Source organism: Vulpes vulpes, chromosome 1 (assembly GCF_048418805.1).
Source record: "Vulpes vulpes isolate BD-2025 chromosome 1, VulVul3, whole genome shotgun sequence".
NCBI classification, from domain to species: Eukaryota; Metazoa; Chordata; class Mammalia; order Carnivora; family Canidae; genus Vulpes; species Vulpes vulpes.
The window spans coordinates 195,773,331-195,796,510 of NC_132780.1; the positions used below are offsets into that span (position 1 = coordinate 195,773,331).

General features: G+C 45.7%; 1 protein-coding gene across 3 annotated transcripts in view; it reads right to left on the reverse strand.

The window, feature by feature from the left end:
- Positions 1–20,897, reverse strand: part of SLC22A16 (solute carrier family 22 member 16) — a 40,699-nt gene extending 19,802 nt beyond the window's left edge. For all 3 annotated transcript variants that reach the window (XM_072738902.1, XM_072738892.1, XM_072738885.1), the window contains exons 1-2: positions 20,788–20,897; positions 5,556–6,035 (exon numbers count right to left, since the gene is read on the reverse strand). In XM_072738902.1, the coding sequence (XP_072595003.1) occupies positions 5,556–6,035; positions 20,788–20,840 (533 nt within the window). In that variant the 5' untranslated portion in view covers positions 20,841–20,897. The remainder of the gene's footprint in view (positions 1–5,555; positions 6,036–20,787) is intronic.
- Between the last annotated feature and the right edge of the window lie 2,283 nt (positions 20,898–23,180).

Consider the following 23,180-nt stretch of genomic DNA (forward strand, 5'->3'; position numbering starts at 1 on the left):
TTAAAAATGCCCCCTCAAGGGGATCCCTGGGTGGCGCAGCAGTTTGGCACCTGCCTTTGGCCCAGGGTGCGATCCTGGAGACCCGGGATCGAATCCCATGTCAGGCTCCTGGTGCATGGAGCCTGCTTCTCCCTCTGCCTATGTCTCTGCCTCTCTCTCTCTCTCTCTCTCTCTCTCTCTGTATGACTATCATAAATAAATAATAAAAAAAAATTTTTTAAATGCCCCCTCAATATGTGTCCACCTTTGCCTCTCTGTCTCTCCTACCTTCATTCAGGCCTTCGCCTCCCCCTACATACATCACTCATCCCCACGGCCTCCCAACCAACCAGGCCTGAGCGCACCTCTCCCCCACTTCCCAGAAATAAAAACAATCCCAGGTGTAGTTTTGCTTCACTACCTTTATCCATCGTATGTGTCTGCCAAATGGGCCTCCCCACAATTCCCTGAACGCGCTAGGCTCTCTCATCCCACGAAGTCGTCCCCCCACCTCATAGAAAGCCTTCTCTATTGAGCATTTAAAACCCAGATCAATGGGGCACCTGGGTGGCTCAGTGGTTGAGCGTCTCTGCCTTCAGCCTGGGGCGTGATCCCGGAGTCCTGGGATTGAGTCCCACATCGGGCTCCCTGCATGGAGCCTGCTTCTCCCTCTGCCTCTCTGTGTCTCTCACGAATAAATAAATAAAATCTTTAAAAAATAAAAAATAAAATAAAACCCAGATCAAATGTGCAGCCTTTTCTGACCAGCCTCTGGGGTCTTGCAGCAGAAATGAAGAGAAAAATGGAAGGTAGCAATTAGGTATTCAGGCCTGGGTTCAAATCCCAGCTCCATTGCTTACTTTCTAAATAAACTTTCTGTGCCTCCTTTTCCATACCGGTACTTAAAATAGGGCCAATAGTGCCTAACTCACAGATTTCTTTAAATAATTAAATGAAATAATGCACAAGACATTTAGAATAGTACCGAGTGCATAGGAAATGGTTCATAAATGTGAGCTATTATTATTTTAAGAGCATTTATCACATTTCATTGAAATTATCTGTTTAAAACTCTTTCTCCTCCACTGTTAGCTCTGTAAGGATGGGATCAGATCTTATTTCTTTGCTTTTTATTATTTTTTATTATAATATATCATACATACATCAGAATACATAAAAATATATATGTACAATTTGGAGAAAAATAAAGACTCAAACATCTATGAAATCACAACCCAAAGCAAGAAAAAGATCATTGCCACTCTCCCAGTAGCATCTGAGAGAGGTGCTCTCTCTCACACCTCCCTTTGTGATTCCAAACCCCAAAATCCTTCCCCCCTTTTGGAAGGACCATTATCCTAATTTTAGTGACCATCAATTCCTTGCTCTTCATTCCATTTTAACATAGGCAGCCCTAAACAATACAGGTCACTTTTGCCAGTTTTTGACCTTTCTATAATCAAATGGTACTATGTGTATTATGGCTCTCTTCTTTCACTCAATACTATTTTTGGAAACTCATCTCTGTTGTTTGTGTAGCTATAGTTCATTCATTGAATGGCCACATATCCCACAGCAAGAAATACTGCAAAACATGTGTCTACAATATGGCTGACGTACATTTGGGTTGTCTGCATGGCCAGGCTGGTAGCAACAATGCTGTAGGAGCCTTTTAATGCATGTACCCACGTGGACGTGTGCAAGAGCTTCTCCAGAGGACAAGCCCTAGAACATGTGAACTGTACCTATCATCAACTTTTCTATATAATTATAAACCATTCTTCAAAGTTTTTTTGATTTGCATTTTCAATTTGCACTCACACCAGCAGGGTGAAAACTCCTACTACTCCGTATCCTCACCAACACTTGGCATTACAAGAATTTCTACTTTTGACAGCTGGTCAACAATAAATGGTACGGTTATATACCACTAACACTTTTTTCATCTCTTCATCAGACATTTGGATGTTCTCTTTTATGAAGTGATTTCAAATCTTTTTCTCAATCTTCTGTTAGGTTGTCTATCTTTTTTCCCAATTGATATAAAAGTCCTTTAAGTACTCTGGATTTTAATCCTTTGGTTACATGTAAAGCAAATATTCTCTCTCTCGCTCTCTGGCTTGTCTTTCTTCTTAATGGTGTCTTTTCGTGGACATAAATTCTTCTAGTGAAGTCAAATTTATCCATTTTTTTTTCCTTCGTGGTTAGTGCTTTTTGTGTCTTCTTTTTTTTTTTTTTTTTTTTTTTTTACTTTTTTTTTTTTTTTTTGCTTTTTGTGTCTTCAAAAAGGTCATCCCTTCCTTCAAGTAGGTTCTGAAAATATTCTCTCATATTATCATCCTAACATTATATAGTTTTCCCTTTCCCCTATGTGTCTTTAATCATTCTAGATTTTAATCCTGATTTTCATACTATAAGGTGTGAGGAAGGGACACTGGTTGTATTTTCTCCTATATGTCTAACAGTTGTCCCAGGACCACTCATTAATCCTTTTCCTGCTGATGTGTGATGCCTTATTTGTTCCATAGTTATATCTATAAATGCACTACTCACGGTCCTCTAAGGAGCTATCAATGGTTTGTCTAATGATACGTCTATTTATCTTAATGACTTGATTCTTGAAGTTTGTTATTTTCTCTATAGAAGTTTGCCATTTGTACACACGTTTTTGATAGATTTATCCATATATTTTTTATATTTTTTGGCTTTTGCAATGGCATTTTTTAAACTTTTTAAAAATTGAAGTATAGTTGACACATGGTTACATTAGTTTCAGGTGTACAATATAGTGATTCCACAACTCTACACGTTATGCTATACTCACCACAAGTGTAGCTACCATCTGTGCCCACAAAATGTTGTTATAATACTATTGACTATATTCCCTACACTAATAATGACTTATTTATTCCATAACTGGAAGCCTGTATTTCCCACAGCCCTTCACCCATTTCACGCACCCCCCACTGCCTCCCCTTTGGCAACCATCAGTTTGTTTTCTGTATTTATGAGTCTTGTTCTGCTTTTTATCTGTTTGTTCATTTGTTTTGCTTTTTAGATTTCACATATAAGTGAAATCATATGATATTTGACTTTCTTTGACTTATCTCACTTAGCACAGTATCCTTCAGATCCATCCATGTTGTTGCAAATGGCAAGTTTTTGTTCTTTTTTATAGCTGGAATATTATTCAGCCACATAATATTACATATAATCTATTAATATATTATTAATATATGTCACGTCTTCTTTATCCATTCATCTATCAATCGACACTTAGGTTGCTTCCATATCTGGACTATTGTAAATAATGCTACAATAAACATAAAGGAGCATATACCTTTTCAAATTAGTGTTTTCATTTTCTTTGGGTAAATACACAGTAATGGAATTACTAGATCATATGGTGTTCCTATTTTTAATTTTTTGAGGAACTTCCATATTATTTTTCCACAGCGATTGCACCAATTTACATTCCCACTAACAGTGCGAAAAGGTGCTTTTTTTCTTCACATTTTCACCAATATATGCTATTTCGTCTTTTTTTAATTTTAGCCATTCTGAGATAAAAGGTGGTATCTCATTGTGGTTTTGATTTGCATTTAGTGATGTTGAACATCTTCTCATGTGTCTGTTGGCTATCTGCATGTCTTCTTTGGGAAAATGTCTACTCACGTCTTCTGCCCATTTTTTTAATCAAATTATTTTTTTGGTATTCAGTTGTATAACTTCTTTATAGCTTTTGGGTACTAACCCATTATGGACATTTCATTTACAAATATCTTCTCCCATTCAGTAGGTTGCCTTTTTGTGCTGTTGATGGTTTCCTTCACTGTACAAAAGCTTTTTATTTTGGGGTAGTCCTAACGATTTATTTTTGCTTTTGTTTCCCTTGCCTGAGGGGACATTTCTAGAAAAATGTTGCTAAGGCCAGTGTCAAAGAGATTATTGCTTATGTTTTCTTCTATGAGTTTTGTGGTTTCAGGTCTCATATTTAGGTTTTCATTCATCCCGTTTGTTTTTGTGTGATATAAAAAAAAAAATGGCCTGGTTCCATTCTATTGCATGTAGCTGTCCAGTTTTCCCAGCACTATTTATCAGAGAGATTGTCTTTTCCTCATCATATATTCTTGCCTCCTTTGTTATAGATTAATTAACCATATAAATGTGACTTTATTTCTGGGCTCTTCAGTGGCATTTAAAAAATTTTTTATATTTGTTACTAGTAGATAGAAACATAATTAATGTATATGTATTGATAACATGTCCAGTAACCTCATTAAATGTTCATTAGTTCAAATAATTCATCTGCTGTATTTTCTTCATACAGAATTATAGTGGCTAAAAATAATGACTTTTCTTCTTTCTTTCTGCTTCTTTCTTTCTTTCCTCTGCTTCTCCCTCTCTTTTCTTTCTCTGTTTTGCTTTACAGTTCTAAGAATCTCCAATACAAAACAAAGCAGAAGCAGTATTTCATATGTCCTTATATGTTCCTGATTCCAAAGGAAAAGCTTTTAACATTTCACAGTAAAGATGTTCATGACAGATCTTTCTGTAGGAGATCTACCTATCATCAGGTTAAGGACATTCTACTTTTAGTTATGTCATGGATGGATTTTGAAATTTATCAAATGTTTTTTCTATATTTACTGAGTTGATAATATGAGTTTTGTCTTCTAATCTGTTAGTGTGGTAAATTCCATTGGTAGTTCCTAATACCTAAGTATATTTCAGACCTTATTCCTCTGCTTTCATGAATTTTAAACTCTCATATATTCTGTCTCTCTGATGTTTATTATTGATAATTTTTTCTGAACTCTCATTCATTTTATTCATTCTTTCTTTTCTTGTATATAATACGTTGTTTAAAATATCCAGGAATTTGTCAGTCACTTATTTTGGTTTTTATTTCTAGATGTTCTACACAGTTATTCTTCAATTTTATATCATTTAAAAATATAAATAAATAAATAAATAAATAAATAAATAAATAAATAAATAAAATACAATTACCAGGATCACTTGCCTGGCTCAGTTGGTGGAGCATGTGACTCTTGATCTTGAAAGGTTATGAATTCTAGCGTCATGTTGGGAGAACAGCTTACTTTAAATAAGTAACTGAATTAATTAATTAAGTTGATCTCTTTAACAAAATACAATTTCCAGATTTTTATCAATAATTTCAAGCTTGTCTTCTATTCCTTTAAGAGCAGTAAACATAGTGAATTTATTACTTAGATGCCTGACAATTCCAGTATTTGAAGTCTTTGTTCAGAAGGTCTGCTTTTGTTGCCTATTGCTTCTGCTGACTCTCACTTTATGAAACACAAGTTATGCAATTTGCCCAGGGCTCATGGCTAATAAGTGGTAGCACCAGGATCTGAACCCAGGTAGATTATCTTCAGAATCTAAGCTCTAACCACTATGTTTTTTGTGTGTCCCTAAATAGTAGATCAGCAAAGAGGTAGGTATTTAGATAGGAGGTATGAAAATTACTAAAGTTTTGAACATAATTTCCTGACCTCTAAGAAAACCAAATAGGAAGAACCCTACACTGATGCAATATTTCATTTTACCTGTCAGAAAGGTAGCCAAAAATCATCGCTCCCAGCAGGACTCCCAACATAAATACGGGCTGGATCACCTTTGCGAACCATTCTCGGTTACAGACCAGATCCCACTGAGTCACCACGGTGCTGTCCCACTTGCTCTTGTCATAGACGTAGCCATCCACACAAGGAAAGCTACTCTTAGGGCCATTATAATCAGAGTTCAAACCAGACTTCTCATCCCTCCGGAATCTGTGACAACTTGTGAGCTCCCAGACCTCACCGTTCTGTAGCTGCACTACAATCCGATCTTCATGGCCTGTGAAAAACAGGATCCAGATGTCCTCCAACCTCCAACTAGAGATATTGTGGAAAAGAACTCGACTCACGTTGCCTGGAGGCCTGCAGGTATGGTAGGGGGACACTGTCATGAACACAGAAGCCAAGTAGTGGATACCACAAGAGATGTTCTGGAAGGCACATATTAAATAGAGGACTATCTGAAATCTGCAAAGAGAAGAAAAGCAAGTTATTAATTCTGGCATATGGGCTAAAAAAGACTATAAATAACTATGAAGGTTGTTCATCACATTTAGCGTAATATATATACAGATGGATAAATACAGAAATAATTATAGATATGTTGCCATACATATATATATATTAGTATACATACATAGCTCTGTCTGTTAGGAGGACCCACATGTAATGACATTGCAATAAGGGAACTAAAGGGACCACATGAAATACTGCTTTTTTTGCTCCTTTTTCTGCTTCTATTCTTGCTAGGACCTACATCCTTTCCTTACACATGCCTTATAGATCAGATAATGTATGTCCTCCTTATAAAGGCCAACGAGTTAATGTTATTTCTTTGGAGTCTTCCATCACAGTAGATAACATCCAAGGAGTGACCTGGTGGGGTCATCACGAACGTTTTCCAAGACCACTAACTCACCAAGACCCCTGGCTCCAGGGCATAAGTGACTTGTGGAGAGCACTTAAACACTCATCTTTGTTTCTGGGTGCCTGAGAAGACACGTGCACCAGACCACCATCCCAATAAAAACCCCAGACTCCAAGCAAAGATGAAACTCACCCTCCTTTCCTTTCCGAGACTCCCAGAAGCTCTGTCTGTATCTGCTCTATGTCTTCAATAAACTCTGCTCTCACTTCTTGGCTCACATTTGATTTCTATCTTGTTTTTGTTTTTTGTTTTTTGGTTTTTTGTTTGTTTGTTTGTTTGTTTTATTTCTATCTTGTGCGAAGCCAAGGACCCTCCTGGCTGGTCCTGTGGGACACCCTCAGGGTCTTCGAACCTGGCCAACCTGCATCAACATCCCCGTAGCAACACATACCCAGTGCCCAGATCTTGTTTTCTAAAAACCATTCTCCAGTAAAAGGAACCAGGAAAAGTGGTTGATTTAAGACCAGGACAGGGAAAATAAAAACTATGCCTAAAGCATCTTATGGTACCAGGAAGTAAAGAAACGCTCAAAATACAAAAGTTTGGGGCATGTCAAAGGGATACAGGAACCAATTTGAAAAAGCTCCCAACGGGCAAGGCTGAAACAATCTAAGCAACAAAATAAATAACATGGTATATCCCAAAGTATGAAATAAATATACAAGTCTATAAGCTGAGGTTTAATTTTATGTGTCAACATGACTGGGCTAAGGAACGCCCAGCTAGCTGGTGACCATTATTTTTGGATATGCTTATGAGGTTGTCTCTGGATGTGATTAACATTTGAATGGGTAGATGAAAGAAAGAAGATTGCTCTCACCAGTGGGGGGGCCTCATCCAATCCACCAAGGGCCTGACTAGAACAACAGGTGGTGGAAGGGCAAATGTGACCTTTCTGCTGGAGCTGAGACCTCCATCTTCTCCTCCCCTTGGACACCGACATACCTCATTCTCAGGCTTTTGGACTCAGACTGAGACAGAGAAATGGAAGGACTCCATAAAAACCTGCTTCTTGCTCCTTTTCCTGCTTCTAGTCTCGCTAGGGCCTGTACCCCCACTTCACACATGCCTCAGAACGCAAACAGTGTATGTCCTCCTTGTGAGGGACACAGAATTAATGATTTCGTTAGAATAGATCATATCTAAGGAAGAATCAGGTGAGAATGGCCAGATGGAGTTACCATATGCATCTTCCAGGTCACCAGCACTAGCCATCTGGATGCCAAGCCCCACCTCCCAAGGAATAACACTTGGGCCTTCGTCTTTGTTCTAACGGTTCCTGGATGCCTGGGTAGAAACATACACTGGACCATGATCCTCAATAAAAACCCCCAGACCCTAAACAAAGACAAGATTTCCTCCTTTCCTTTCTGAGTCTCCCAAAAGTACTGTCTGTACCTATATTCTATCTACTTTCAATGAGTTCTGTTTTCAACTCCTGTTGGCTCAAGTTTGATTTCCAGCCTGTGCACCGCCAGAGACTCTCTTGGCTGGTCCTGTGGGTCTCCTTCTGGGTCCTTGGACCCGGCCTGCCGGCAGCTAGACCAAAACTTACATCATCAGCCCCCCAATTTTTAGGCCTTCAGACCTGGACTTTCCTAAATCTCCAGCCTGCACACAGCACATTGTGGGACTTGTCTGCCTCCACAACTGTGCGAGCCAATTCTTATAATAAATCCTGATCTATCTGTATCCTATTTGTCCTGTTTCTCTGGGGACCTTGAGAAATGCAGATTTTGATACTGAAGGTTGTTTTACAGGAATAGAACTTTAAGAATGAGCTTTCTGAATTGGTTCTGGGGTTTCTGGAATTGGTCGTCTGACCTGCTCAGATTTAAAAACATCGGGCAGTCCGGGTGGCTCAGCGGTTTAGTGCCGCCTTTGGCCTAGGGTGTGACCCTGGAGACCTGGGATCGAGTCCCACGTTGGGCTCCCTGCATGGAGCCTGCTTCTCCCTCTGCCCGTGTCTCTGCCTCTTGCTCTCTCTGTGTCTCTCATGAATAAATAAATAAAATCTTTAAAAAAAAATAAAAACATTGATGACTCTATTTCTAGTGTAAAGGGAGCACTGACCATCCACAGTGAGAACTGTTTATAGAAATACACAAAATTGGGACACCTGGGTGGCTCAGTTGGTCAACAGTCTGACTCTTGATTTTGGCTCAGGTCATGATCTCAGGGTTGTGAGATCCACTGGGCATGGAGCCTGCTTCAGATTCTCTCTCTCCCTCTGCCCCTCCTCCCCCCTCTCTCTCTTAAAAAAAGAAAAAGAGGGGATCCCTGGGTGGCGCAGAGGTTTAGCGCCTGACTTTGGCCCGAGGCGCGATCCTGGAGACCCGGGATCGAATCCCACATCGGGCTTCCGGTGCATGGAGCCTGCTTCTCCCTCTGCCTGTGTCTCTGCCTCTCTCTCTCTCTCTGTGTGTGACTATCATAAATAAATAAAAATTAAAAAAAAAAAAAGAAATACACAAAATATCTGCACGGAGTACTCCTAATCAACCCCTTATAAGAAGCAAAAGGTTCAGTGACTCTGTATATGGTACTTTCAAACATGCTTTGAGAACCAAAGATTGTCATGGCATTGGTTGGTGGCTCCTAACGTCCCTTCCCTGCAAGAACAAGTGAAAGAAAAAAGAATTCCCAGCCCAAGCACTGCCTAAACCACCTGAGAACTAGATCTGTTCTGAAGTGGAGCCTTATCTCTTGTAGCCACAGGCTTGAAATTGCTGAAAATCAAACAGAACCTCATTCCGTGAGTGGCTGAATGACAATGCCTAACTGACCTCTTTGAGTTTGGAAGGCAACGTATATTCTTGTATATTCTTCGTCTGATAGTGACTCTGGCCCAGCTACTGAGTGACCCACTAAGCTGCTAGTTTTGAGTGAAGCCCAGAAGTGGAGAAGGCTCTGCAACAGGTGCAGGCTGCTGTAGAAGCTGCTCTGTCACTTGGGCAGATCCGACGGTGCTTGAACTGTCAGTGGCATAGGGATGGATGTTTTTTGGAGCCTCTGACAGGCTCTTATAGGTGGACCCTAGCACAGGCACCTAGGATTTTGGAGCAAGGCCCTGCCATCCTCTGCAGATATTTACTATTTACTTTCCTTTTCAGAAACAGCTCTTGGTGCACTATTGGGTCTTAGCATAAATTGAAAACCTGACGGTGGGCCACTGAGTTACCACACGACCTGAGCTGCCCAAACTCAACTGGGTGTTACCAGTGGGTATTACCTGACCCACTAAGCCACAAAGTTGAGCATCCACAGCAACGCTCCATCATCAAATGGAGGCAGACAATAGACGACTGGGTGAGCAGATCCTGAAGGCACAAGAAACGAGAAGTGGCCCAACTGTTTACAGTCCACACTCCCACTATACTGCCTTCTTTTTATTTTTTTTTTCTGATTAAAGTGGGCTTTTTTTTAAAAAAAATTAATTGTCGTAAGAACACTCAGCATTCTATCTATCCTGTTCACAAATCACAAGTGTACATTGACTCTAAGTACAGTATTGTACAGACGATTTCTAGAGCTTATTCATCTTACTTAACTGAAACTTTATGTCTGTTGATTAATAAATTCCTATTTCCCTCTCTCCCCTCCAGCCCCTGGTAACCACCATTCCAGGGTGGTTTTGTTTTGAATTTTACTATTTTAGATACCTCTGTAAGTGGAATCATGTAATACTTATCTTTTTGTGTCTGGTCTATATTACTTAGCAAAAGGTGCTGCATATTGCAGAATTCCTTCTTCTTCTTTTTTTTTTAAGACTGAATCATATGCCATTGTAGGTACATACCGCACTTCCTTCATCCATTCATTTGTGGATACACACTCCCGTTGTTTCCACATCTTAGCTATTGTGAATAGGGCTCTACACGGAATACCCATAACCATGGAAATGCTAATATCTCTTCCAGATCCTATTTTCAGTTCCTTTAAATATATACCCAGAAGTAGGATTGCTGGATCATATGGTGGCTCTATTTTTAATTTTTTGTTTTCCATACTGTTTTCCATAGCGGCTGTGCCAGTTTGTGTTCCCATCAGCAGCATACAAGTGTTCCAATTTCTCCATATCCTCGCCAACATGTGTTGTCCTTTGTTGTTGTTGTTTTTTAAATAACAGCCACCCTAACAGGTGTAAGGTGATATCTTATTGTGCTTTTAATTTGCATTTCCCTGATGATTAATGACAAAAGGCATTTTTTCATACACCAATTGACCATTTGTGTATTTTCCTTGGAGAAGTGTCTATTCAAGTCATAGGCCCCCCCCCCTTTATTTTTTAAAGATTTCATTTATTTATTCATGACAGACACAGAGAGAGAGGCAGAGACACAGGCAGAGGGAGAAGCAGGCTCCCTGTGGAGAGCCTGATATGGGATTCGATCCCGGGACTCCAGGATCACGACCTGGGCCCAAGGCAGATGCTCAACCACTGAGCCACCCAGGTGCCCCCATAGGCTCATTTTTCAATCAGGTTATTAATTTATTGGTTTTGAGTTGTATCCATTCCTTATTTTCTTAGAGACTAGCTCCCTATCAGATACATGGTTTACAAATATTTTCTCCTACTTTGTAGGTTGCCTTTTTACTCTGTTAATTGTTGCCTTTGCTGTGAAAAAGCTTTTTGGTTTGATATAACCCCACTGGTTTATTTTTGATTTTTGCTGCTGGTACTTTTGATGTCATACCTACGAAATCAGTGCCAAGATCAGTGTTAGGAATCTTTCCTCTGTTTTCTACCATGAATTTTATAGTTTCAGGTCTTTAAACACTGCCTTCTCTCAGCTTGCATTGATGGCCTCATGGGAGTTCCCTATAGTCAGGTGAACAGAGCAAAACACTCGGGCCTGATTTTACAGATGCTTCCACACAATATGCAGGCACCACCAGACAGTGGATAGCTGAAGCACTACAGCCTCTGGGCCATGTCTGAAGGACAGTCCTGAAGGGAAATCCTCCCAGTGAACAGGACTTGGAGAAATGTACCTAGCTGTACTCTTCACTTGGAAGGAGAAATGGCCAAACATGTGATCACATATCAACACATAAGCTGTAACCAATGGTTTAGCTGGATGGTCAAGGACTTGGAAGGCGCATGATCAGAAAATTGGTCTCAAAGAAATTTGAAGAAGAGGTATGTGGAAAGACCTCTAGGAATAGGCAAAAAATTTGAAGACATTTGTGTCCTATGTGAGTGCTCAGCGAAGAGTGACCCCAGGCGAGGAGGATTTTAATAATCAAGTGAATAGGATGATCTCTCTATGGATACTAGCTGGCTTCTTTCCCAAGCCATCTTGTCATTGCCCATTGGGCTAATGAACAAAGTGGTCATGGTAGCAGGGACAGAAGTTATGCACGGGCTCAGCATCTGGGTGGACTGATCTGGCTACAGACACCACTGAGTACCCAATCTGCCAGCGGCAGAGACCAACACTGAGCTCCAGTATGGTACCACCCTTGTGGTAAATATCTGCTTATTGCACAGAACCATTTGGGCAGCACTTGGTCCTTACTAGAATAGACACTCTGGATATAGATTTGCCTTCCCTGCATAATGCTTCTGCCAAAACTACTGTATTTACAGAATGCTTTATCCACCATTGGGTATTCCACATAGCATTGCTTATGTTGAAGAAACTCCCCTCACAGCAAAAGAAATACGGCAGTGGGCCCATGCTTATGTAACTTACTGATCTTACCATGTTCCCCACTATCCTGAAGCGGCTGGTTTGCTAAAATAGTGGAATAGCCTTTTGAAGACTCAATTAGAAAGCCAGGTAGGTGGCAGTATTATGCAGGGCTAGGACGAGATTCTCTAGAAAGCTGTGTATGCTCTGAATCAGGGTCCAGTGTAGGGTGCTATTTCCCTCACAGTCTGCACTCATGAGTCCAGGAATCCAGGGGTGGAAATGGGAGTCGTACGGCTCAGTGTTATACCTCGGGATCCATTAACAACATTTTTGCTTCCTGTTCCCACACCTTTAGGCGCTGCTAGCCTACAGATCTTACTTCCAGAGAGAAGAATGTTTCCACCAGGAGACACAACAATGATCCCACTGAACTGGAAATAAAGACTGCTGCCTGGCCCTCAGCCCCAGAACCAAAAGGCAAAGAGGGGAGTTACAGCGTTGGCCGGTGTGGCCGATCCTGACTACGAGGGGGAAGTGGACTCCACGATGCTGGGAAGGAAGAACACATCTGCAATACAGGAGATCCCTTAGGGTGTCTCTGAGTAGCACCATGCCCTGAGATGAAGGTCAGTGGAAAATTATAACACACCCTCCAGGCAGAAATACTAAGGGCCAGACCCTCGAGGAATAAGAAGCGCATGGCTCTATCAGGTAAAGGTCTGCAGCCATAGATCGGATAGGGAGCTAACGTCTAAAAAGCAATAAGGAACGCGTACAACTCAAAACCAAAAAATTAATAACCTGATTTTTAAAAATGTACCTGTGACTTGAATAGATACTTCTCCAAGGAAAATATACAAATGGCCAATAGGCGTATGAAATTAGATTATTGGAGAGAGCGATTTACTCCTGCCAGTGTCTGCATTCAGTCTCATACGGTATTCTACGTCAGCTGGCCTCTGGAAAACTCTAGCATTTCTTCATGGACAGGAGAGTAAAGACGCCACCCAAGGCCTCTGTGTCACTAATGCCAGCGGCCTGGGCCTTGCACGCCCAGAGACGGCGCAGGTCACATTGTGAGAACTGGCGGCCTACTGTTCCCTACTGTTCCCCCCCTCAGTCCCCCCACACGAAACACCTCCCCATCCGGCTCCTCCTTCCCCTCCACTGCCTGCTTCTCCGGGCTCTCCCTATTTGTTTCCCTGCCCCCCACCCCCCACCCTTTTACTCATTTTCTCTCCCATTTCTCTCTTCCTCCTCTCTGGCCCCATACACAGCTGAAGTCCTGTTCTGCTATTTATGTTGGTTTTTTTTTTTTTTTAAAGAACACCAGCTGAACATTTTCTATTTCTCTACCCAATCAACGACAACAACAAAGGCCCCTGAAAGGCTGAAACCAAGGTCCCATGGAGGCAGAAACTGTGATGCAATCACTTTTGTGTCTCCTGTGGCTCGTAGCATGGGGTGTCGTGCAGTGTATACAGAATGTCGCAGAATCCCTCGGGGTTAGAATCCACAGGCCTGAGGTTAATGCATAAACTCGGTGCCTCTGGTAAAGACAGGTGCTCAAGAGACCAGTGTAGAGGAGCCCCTGGGGGCTCAGTGGTTGAGCGGCTGCCTTCAGCTCAATCCCGGGGTCCTGGGTTCGAGTCCCTCATCGGGCTCCCCGCAGGGAGCCTGCTTCTCCCTCTGCCTGTGTCTCTGCCTCTCTCTCTCTGTATCCCTCATGAATAAATAAATGGAATCTTTAAAAAAGAGAGAGAGAGAGAGAGAGAGATCAGTGTATAAAAAATTTTGAAAAAAAATTTTTAGACAGTACGCCATCAGCAAAAAAAAAAAGAATGTGTGCGTGCACAGATGTATAAGATGGACATATCTTTATATTATGAATTAACATACTGTGCATACTGAAATAAAAACTCACATATACATGTACTTATGTGCATACATTGTGCACACATTCATACGTAAAACAGGTGTTTCCATGGTACTCCCAAAGATCGCCTTTGCCACCACAGGGGTGGACACACCCCCACTTTGGAGACTTTTGCAGGTGGGCAATGCTAAGTGACGTCACACGAGTGGTGGTGTGAAGTGACCGAGTGGCAAGCTCCCCGAGTCCTCCGGGACGACTGCCAGGACGGTACGTGGCCACCAGTCCTCACGTCTCACAGAACCCCTCCAGAGGGCAGCCCCGGTGGCGCAGCGGTTAGCACCGCCTGCAGCCCAGGGCATGACCCCAGGGTCCTGGGATCGAGTCCTACGTCGGGCTCGCTGCATGGGGCCTGCTCCTCCCTCTGCCTGTCTCTCTGCCTCTCTCTCTGTCTCTGTCTCTATGAATAAGTAAATAAAATTTAAAAAGAACCCCTTGTAGATAAAGAAGTGGACTCAATTTGACGTGCTGAGGCTCTCAGGACACCCCACGCCGAGCTGGCCACGGGTTCAAAACTGCGCCCTGTTCCTGGCACTGGCCCAGCAGCCGGTCCAGAAGAGAAAGGCGCACAGCTAAAGGCACAGCGAGAACCGAGTGGCTTTCTTCTAGCAACAGAAGGGGAGAGAGAACACACGAACACCATCCTCAGGGTCTCTGGGGGATGGGCAACCCAGAGGAAAGCCTAGAGCCCCGAGGCGTGCGTCCTTGGGGGACACGGTGAGCCAAGTGTTCTTCCAGGAAGGGTGTCCCCCTGGAACAGCTGCCGCCCGAAATCTGCCTGCGTCCACCGCACACAGAGGGGCTGCGCAGGAGCAGCGGGCTGGGAAGACAAGCCTGCTCCGCTGTGACTCGAAAGCCCCCCCAGAGGCTGAGATCACAGCTGGACAGGGTGGTGCTCGAACGCTCGCCCCCGCAGGCCACTGGCCCCGCAGCACAGGCCGCCGGACGCCCCGGTGGAGCCACGGGCTGAGGCCCTGCCCTCGCCTACACACACTAGGCTTCCTGGCAGCACCTGGCAGGCCTGCGGGTCACCTGCCCCCGGCGGCAGGTGTGCGAATTCAGGTGTCTCCTCCCGCCTGGCAAGGTCTCAGGAAGCGTTCCCCAGCCCAGAAGGGTGACCACAAGCTAGAAGGGCCCGATTAGAGAATTCAAGCCTTTCTGCTGCTGTCAGGCCAGATTCTCGACCGGCCTGTTGTTGCACAGGAGAGGTTCCCCGTTTCCCTCGCCCGGTTTACACCTGCTGCAGTGCTGTACCTAAACACCTGCTCGGCACTGTCCCGGTCACCGCGGGTCGGATCATGCGCTTTAGCGTCTGGGCTGCCACCTAAATAGTTTCAGCCCCTGGAATGGCTGCACCATTAAAAAGTTCACACTCTGCTGACCATAACCCCACACCCTCCCAGCCCCCCAGTCCTTCCCACTGACCCCATCCCCAGCACCAACCAGGTGCCCAGTCTTTGGATCCCACCTGCTTCTCTAGTTCATTGCCACTTTCCTGGCTTCAGTTCCTTCCCCAGCCAGTCTGAACCCCACAGTCAACACTAGAACTACCTGCCTAGCTACACACACACACACACACACACACACACACACACCAGCACCCACTCTGCCAGGCCTCCGAAGCCAGGATTTGTCTTCTCTGTCCCACCCCTAGTGATCGTGGCTCAGGAGGTCTGAGGTAGGATCCAGAACTCAATACAAGCTTAAAAAGCTTCCTAAGAGATTCTGATACGGATGAGAAGCACTACCCCCAGGAAATCGAATCCTCTGGCTGAACAATCTGTTGATACCACGTTTGACATTCAAAATATTTAGCAATTGTTGTGCAGAAACTGGAACTCTCATAAACAGCTTGCGAGGGTATAATTTGTCACAACCATTTCTGCAGATCTGTTTGGCAAGTGACCACGGCCACGCTCGACCACAGAGTGATTCCTGTCCTTGGGTATGTTCCCAACAAAATGTGTACACAAGTACCTTAAAAGACGTAGACAAGAAAGACTACGCATGATAAGCCCAACCTGGAGGCCATCTAAATGTCCATTAACAGCAAATGAGTAAGTGCCGTGACATACTGTGCACCAGTGAAGATCGACAAAGGTACCATGACATGCCATATGTGTGAATCTCCCATATATGATGTTGAACAAAAGAAGCCAGACCAAAAGTACAGGATCTTTTTACTCCGTTTATATAAAGTTTAGAGTCAGGCAAAACTAATCTATGGCAGTAGATGGGAGGACAGTAGTAAGTGGGAGAGGGGACGGTGCTTGGGAGAGGGCGTGTGAGGGGTGGTCCGGCAGTGGTAACAGGGACACTGCCCTGTTACCACTGGAACTAGAGTCGCTTTATGCTGACTCGTCAGACTGTAGATTACGGTGCGCACTTTTCTGTATACGGGCAATATATCAATTTAAACGTTTTATATCTGCAAGCCCCAGAGAGCGGGAAAAGCATTCCCCAAAGCCCTGCTGAGGCATGATTGGACGGGGTACCAGGTCACACCCAGGCCGCCACCCGGTGCCTACCAGCTGGATCTCAGCCCTGAATGGCCTCCCAATCCATACTGACAAGGAGACGTCTTGCTGAGCAATACATTATTTATCCAGCTGCCTATTAAATATCTCCACCTGGAATTCGCACAAGGAACTCAGTAGACGCTCAAATTGATCCAAGCCCTGGGTCTGCCCCACCTGGAGTGAAACTGTTTCTGAGTTTCTGACACCATTGGCTACACAAGCCAGAAACACGGGGCATGGGGTGGAAGGCAGACAGATCCTGGCCACCTCGCCTTCATAACCAGGAGGTCCCATCAGTTCCACCTGCTAAAACTGTCCAGTCCCCCCAGCCCACATTCCCCCTGCCTTGGTCCAGACCCTCCTTATCTCCCACCTGGGCTCTTACCTAGGTCTCCCCTGGACTCTGCCCAAACTCCTGCCCTTCCGACGCACCTTCCATTCTGCAAAGTGACCTTCCTAATACCTGAACTCCTTAACATGCCATATAAAAATATCTTTGGGATGATTGTGACAGCTTACCTCTCACCCTCATACTTCATACTCCAGGAATAAATCACCCATCAGCCTCCAAACAACCCATGCTAGTTCACGTAAATATGCTTTCTATGTGCCAGAAAGGTCCGGAGTATCCTTTCAATTCAAACTTCCCTTTCCCTGTTGCAAGGATAACTTCTTGAAAAAAAAAACAAAAAACAAAAAACAAGACCCTACTTCCCCAGGCATCTAGCATTGGGACATATCACTCTCTCCCTTACCAAGACTGTTGTCCATCAGTTGTCATCTGTGTGCCCAACAGAAGGCCTGATGCGGGGTCATAATTATAGATACAACACATCTCGGGGATCCCTGGGTGGCTCAGCGGTTTAGTGCCTGCTTTCAGCCCAGGGCGTGATCCTGGAGACCCAGGATTGAGTCCCGCATCGGGCTCCCTGCATGGAGCCTGCTTCTCTCTCTGCCTTTCTCTCTCTGTGTGTCTCTCATGAATAAATAAATAAAATCTTTTTTAAAAATTACAATACCTCTTAATGACTTAACTTAAAAAAAGATACATCTCTGTGTTCACAGCAAGAGAGACACTAATGGAAAAAGAATCATACAAATACAATAGGCAGAAAACCCAGAAGCAAAGAAAAGCAAAAACAACCAGAACACCCAGAAAACGGACCCTTGTAATTTGGGTGACAGATGAAGAGATTACTTTTAGCCCTAGACTTACATCGTTCTGTATAAAGAAGCATAACCGGTGGCATCCCACAGTGGTTAGGAGTGTGGACTCCAGAGCCGGACTGCCAAGGTTTGAGTCTTGTGTCTATTACTTACCACTTGGGACCTTGGGCAAGATCCCTAAACCTTCTGTGCCTCAGTTTCCTTATCTGAGAAGTGGGTTGTTGTGGGAAGAGTTAATACATGTAGCGCACTATGGCACAGTGTAAGTGCAGAGAAGTGCTATTATGATGTTCATTAGGTGAAGTCAAAAAAGAAAAACCAAAACAGGTTCATATACTGAAAAAAAAAAAAAAAAAAAGAAGAAGAAAAGCAAAACAAAACTACCTGTGTCCATAGGTGTAAATCAGCTATGACTCCACATTCTAACCCGGATACTTTAAATCATTTCTGTCTTTAAACCAAGACAACCCAGGGATCCAGGTTCTTAGATTATCCCAGCATAGATGTCTGGGTGTGTTTTCTCGATTCCCTCACCGGGGCTGTAAGCTATGAAACTGATGGACCTTCAGGATGGCTGCGGGACAAGACTTGGAATGGCTTTTTAATTCTTAATTAATTAATTAATTCTTAATTCTTAGGTGCTCTGCTTTCCTCTCTCAAAGGTAATTAGGATAGTGCTTCCTCACTCTAGAAATGACTAATGGGAAATGATAGATAATTAGAGTTCTCTGCTTAACACTTTCACTGGGTCTCCTTAAAAGAAGGTGAAATAACAAAACACAATAACCCCCCTTTCTATTTATAAATAAAGAAGAGCACATTTAGAGCAAATGTCAGAGAAACTCAGGGGTGGGGGGGGACCAGAGCTATGGTCACACTGTTTTCACCTTCTTCTACAAGCACCGGCTTGTTACCCTTGCCTTGCTACATGCTGCTTCACAACCCAACTGTTCCCACCAGGCCAGGGGCTCGGGTAACAGTAATAGCCACAATTTACTGAGAACTTACTTGAAAGTTAAGGCATCTGCGTACATTCTTGTGGCCAGCTAAGAGTGATCTCCCCAAACCCGCCATGGAGAGCTACATTTGACAGTGTGGATGAGGACAGTGGGAGCAGATGCCCCAAGCACAGAGAGAGCCTTGTGCTGTGGATGGCAGAGCTGCCCACCCCCCTGGGACCCTGGATGACCCAATGGGACACAACCTACCCTGAAGAGCTACTGGAGAGGGACACACTTCCAACTGAGGGATCTCTTTGTTAGCCAAACACCAACAGATACAATGAGCTTAGTTAATCCCTAAAATACAGAGGGAAAGAATGGTGTTAGTGCCCCTTACCTCATAGGGTTACTCTAAGGGTGTAAGGAAGGGCGCCTAGGGTTACTCTAAGGATGTAAGGAAGGGTGCCTGGGTGGCTCAGTGGGTTAAGCATCTGGCTTCACTCAGGCCATGAGCCCAGAGTCCTGGGATTGAGCCCTGAAGCATCATCATCATCATCATCATCATCAGGCCCCCTGCTCAGTGGGGAGCCTGCTTCTCCTTCTCTCTCTGCCCCTCCCCCTGCTCATACTCTCTCTCTCAAATAAAATCTTTAAAATAAATAAACAAATAAGCAGGATGCAATGAGAGGCTGCATGTGGAGTCCTTATAATAAGTATTTGGATTACTATGATTACAGATGAGGAAGGAGTAGGCGAAATGCTCAAAACCCCCAGTTAATACGTGGTAGAGCCAGGACGGACACTCGGACATCCGACCCCAGAGCTGACCTTGTCACCCGCATGCCCTTCTGCTTCAAGAAGCCTAAAACAAGTTATTCTACAAGGAGCCTGGGGGAGTCCTGGGGTTGGGCCTAAGTGTGCTCAGGGGAGCATCAGGGCGGGGAGCGTGGGCCGTGGAGGCCGATGGACCCCCAGCCACGGCCAATCCTGCCCTATTACTAGACCCGTGATGTAGGCACGAGCCCCCGTGTTCTCGCGTGTGAACCGGGGGACACCCCCGTGTCAAGGGGCTGGAGTGAAGATTCAAGAAGGTCACACGTCCTAAGAGCTTCTGAGGCAGCCGGGCACAGATCCCTGGTGGTAACACGGGTGTCCGCAGCGCGGGGGACACCTGGGCCCGGCCCCTCCTCCAACGGCTCCACCGGGAATCTTCTGGGGCGGGGCGGGGGGGGGGGGGCAGGGAACCATAAGCAACACGTGTGCGACTTTCCAGTTTGGAGAGCGGCACCACATCACCTGTCCCCTACAGGCCTGGGGGTCGGGCGGGGGAAGACAGCAATGACTGCGGTTCCCGTGCTGCGGGTGGGAAACTGAGGCACAACATCCCCAGGGCCCTGTTAGAGGTGAGCGGCGGGCGGACTCGGACTCAGCTGCAGATCTCCCGCCCAGGGTTAGGCCCTCGCCCAGCAAACCGACCCGCGTCACCCCCAGGAGCGCTGCTCCACGAATGAATGAATGAATGAATGAATGAATGAATGAATGAATGAATGATTTTAATGCCTTATTGAATTTTAACAAATGAAAGCAGGTGCCAGGGGCTAACTCTGCGTCCCCGGCCCCACCCGCCTCAGTTTCCCCGAGCGCCCGCTACCTCGTGGATGCAAACACCTGCGCGGCAAGCGCACCTGCCCCCGAGGGGCGCTGGAAATGGCCACAGAATCCCACTAACGGCTGTTCCCGGGCCACCCCCGCCGGGGCCGCAGCTCGGGGACGTGGAACAGGAGCCGGCCCGGCGGGGGCAGAACCGGGCGCGGGGGCAGGCGCTCCCCGGCTCGGGTGGCCCGGCCCGGCTGGCAGCCCGCACGCCGGCGGGGGGGGGGGGCGCCCCGAGCCAGCCCAGGGCCCTGCTCCCCGGGGGGTGTGGACGCGGCTCTCCCGACTTCCCCACGGGAGGAGGGGCCGGGCGTCCGGGCCGCGAGCCCCCGCGAGGACCCCAGAAACGGACGGAAACAGGCGGGGCCGCGCCCTCCGCGCTCCGCCCTCCGCCGTCCTCCTCCCCACCCCCACCCCCACCGCCACCCCCACCGCCCTACCTGCCGAAGTGCCCCACGCGGTCAAAAATCAGCTCCAAACTCTGGGACCGCATGGTGCCGCCGTGCGCTGCGCCCCAAGCCGGCCGCGCCGACCGCGCCGAGGCCCCGGCCACGGGCACCGCGCCCCGCCCCGCCCCGGCCCCCCCGCCCCCCCGCCTGGGCCCCTGCGCGCCCCAGGGTGCCGGGCCCGGCGGCTCCCCCCCCCCCGGAGGTCCGAGGCCCGCCCCGCCCCCCCCAGTCCCGCCCTCTGGGTCCCCCCCCCCCGTGCGCGCCCCAGGGTGCCGGGCCCGGCGGCTCCGCCCCCCAGGTCCGAGCCCCGCCCCCCCTGACCCCCCCAGTCCCGCCCTCTGGGTCCCCCGCGCGCCCCAGGACGCGGGACCCGGCGGCTTCCTCCCCCGAGGTCCGATCCCGTCCCCCGGCCCTCCCCGCCCCGCTCTGGGTCCTCTGGCGTCCCCTGGCGCGCCCCAGGGCGCGGGGCCGGGCGAGCTTCCAGCCTCGGACCCCGACCCCGATCCCGATCCCGATCCCCGCCCGGGGCACGCAGGTCCTGGGACTCGGGGCTGAAGGGCCCTTGGTTTCTGGACTCCGCTCCGCCCCGGGCAAGGGCCGCTAACTCAGGGGCCAACAGTGTGAGGGCGAGGACAGGGTCCCCGCGGGCAGAGCGTCAGGACTGGATCCTGACGGCCCTGAGAGGTGACAGGCACTGGCAGGGCTTGTTCACGGTTTTATGTTTCCCAAAAGGGCAAAGGAACTCGCCGGGTAGAGACTCCAGCAGAACGGTCCGGGCGAGAAACTTGGTCTTGAACAGGATTTGAGAAAGAGGGAGAGGCCACTCCAAGGCCCTTCCCTCGGCTGCTGGTAGGTTCTGGGGACCGGTCCTCTGTCAGTTAACTGTCAGTGAGAAATGGTGTTTTCAACCCGTTTATGGTGTTTTTCAATGATCAGAAGTGGTATTTTTTTATTTTAATGAGGCCAAAATCATAAATCGTTTCCTTTATAATTTGTGACTTTTGTACTTTGTTTAAAAGACTTCTGCTTTACTACCATGAGGTCACAAAAATGTTCTATTTCCTTCTAACTAAAAGTTTTAGCTTTTGGCTTTTCTCATTTAGGTCTTAAATCCACTGGAAGAGATTGTTTGGTTTAAGACTGAGATTCAGTTTTGGGTTTTTTCCATACAGATTAAAAAAAAAAAAAATTTGTCCCAGCCCCATTTATTGGATACTCTATATCCTTTTCTCTGCATTGCCACCTCATCTCCTATAAAGTTTCTCTTTCTCTGTGGGTTTGTTCTGGGCTCTCTAAATCTTTTCCATTGATCTATTATATCCATGTGTCTTTATTATTATCGTTTTATACAATCTGCTCCAATTAATCTTTTACTACTACTCCAAAATAGGTCTTATCAAAGTCACCATGATCTCCATGTTGCCAATTTCAATGGCCAATTCTCAGTCCTTATTTTATTTAATGCCCTCTGTTAAAGAAAAATTATTTTAAAAGGTATAATCATGCCTCTCGTAGAAAAATAAAATGAACAAGTCAGTAACTTTATTTTACTCACGAGTTCATAAGGGAACCAATAAGACATTACAACCTGTTCAAAGAAGAATTCAATGACCCCCCCATATAAAGGCAACAAGGAACGCTAGTATGAATTTATAAATAGGGGCAAAAATAGTCTATCCACCGCGCAATTGCACTTCGCCAATTCTATCAGTGCATCAGTTGCATTCCACGAAACACAATTCGTTTCCACGGACAAGAGTCATTCGCATTATTATGTTTTCTGTGACTTACAACATTGTAAAAATAGTTCAAAAACAATGAAAGATGAAGAGAACCCTAAAGAGTATTCAAAAAAAAAAACAAACAAACTTTTTTCCCACCTCAAAGTGTTCCAAAATGTTTACTGGTACCACAGTATCAGTTTGTCTTTTTTCTTAAAACATCTTCCTTGGCGTCTGTGCTTCCCCAGTCTGTGATTTTTCATCTCACCTTCCCGCTTGCTGTTCTCTCGGTCACTTAGATCCTCCTCCTTCTCTCCTCTCCTCTAAATGTCAGAGTACCCCCGGCCTCTGAGCTCTTCTCTTTTAACATTCCTCCTCCGTAGCATAATATAGTCCAAGAGTTGGCCAACTACAGCCCCCGGGCCAAATCTGGTCTGCTACCTGCTTTAGCAAATAAAGTTTTATTGGAACACAGTCACGATCATTCATTCATATACCGTCTATGGCTGCTTTCATCCCGCAATGCCAGACGTCGGTGCTTGTAACAGACTGTATGGTCCACAAAGCCTAAAATATTTACCATCTGGCCCTTTACAGAAAAAGCTTGCCAACCCATGATCTACTGCTGTGGCTTTCAAAACATATATTAAGGACTCCCAGATC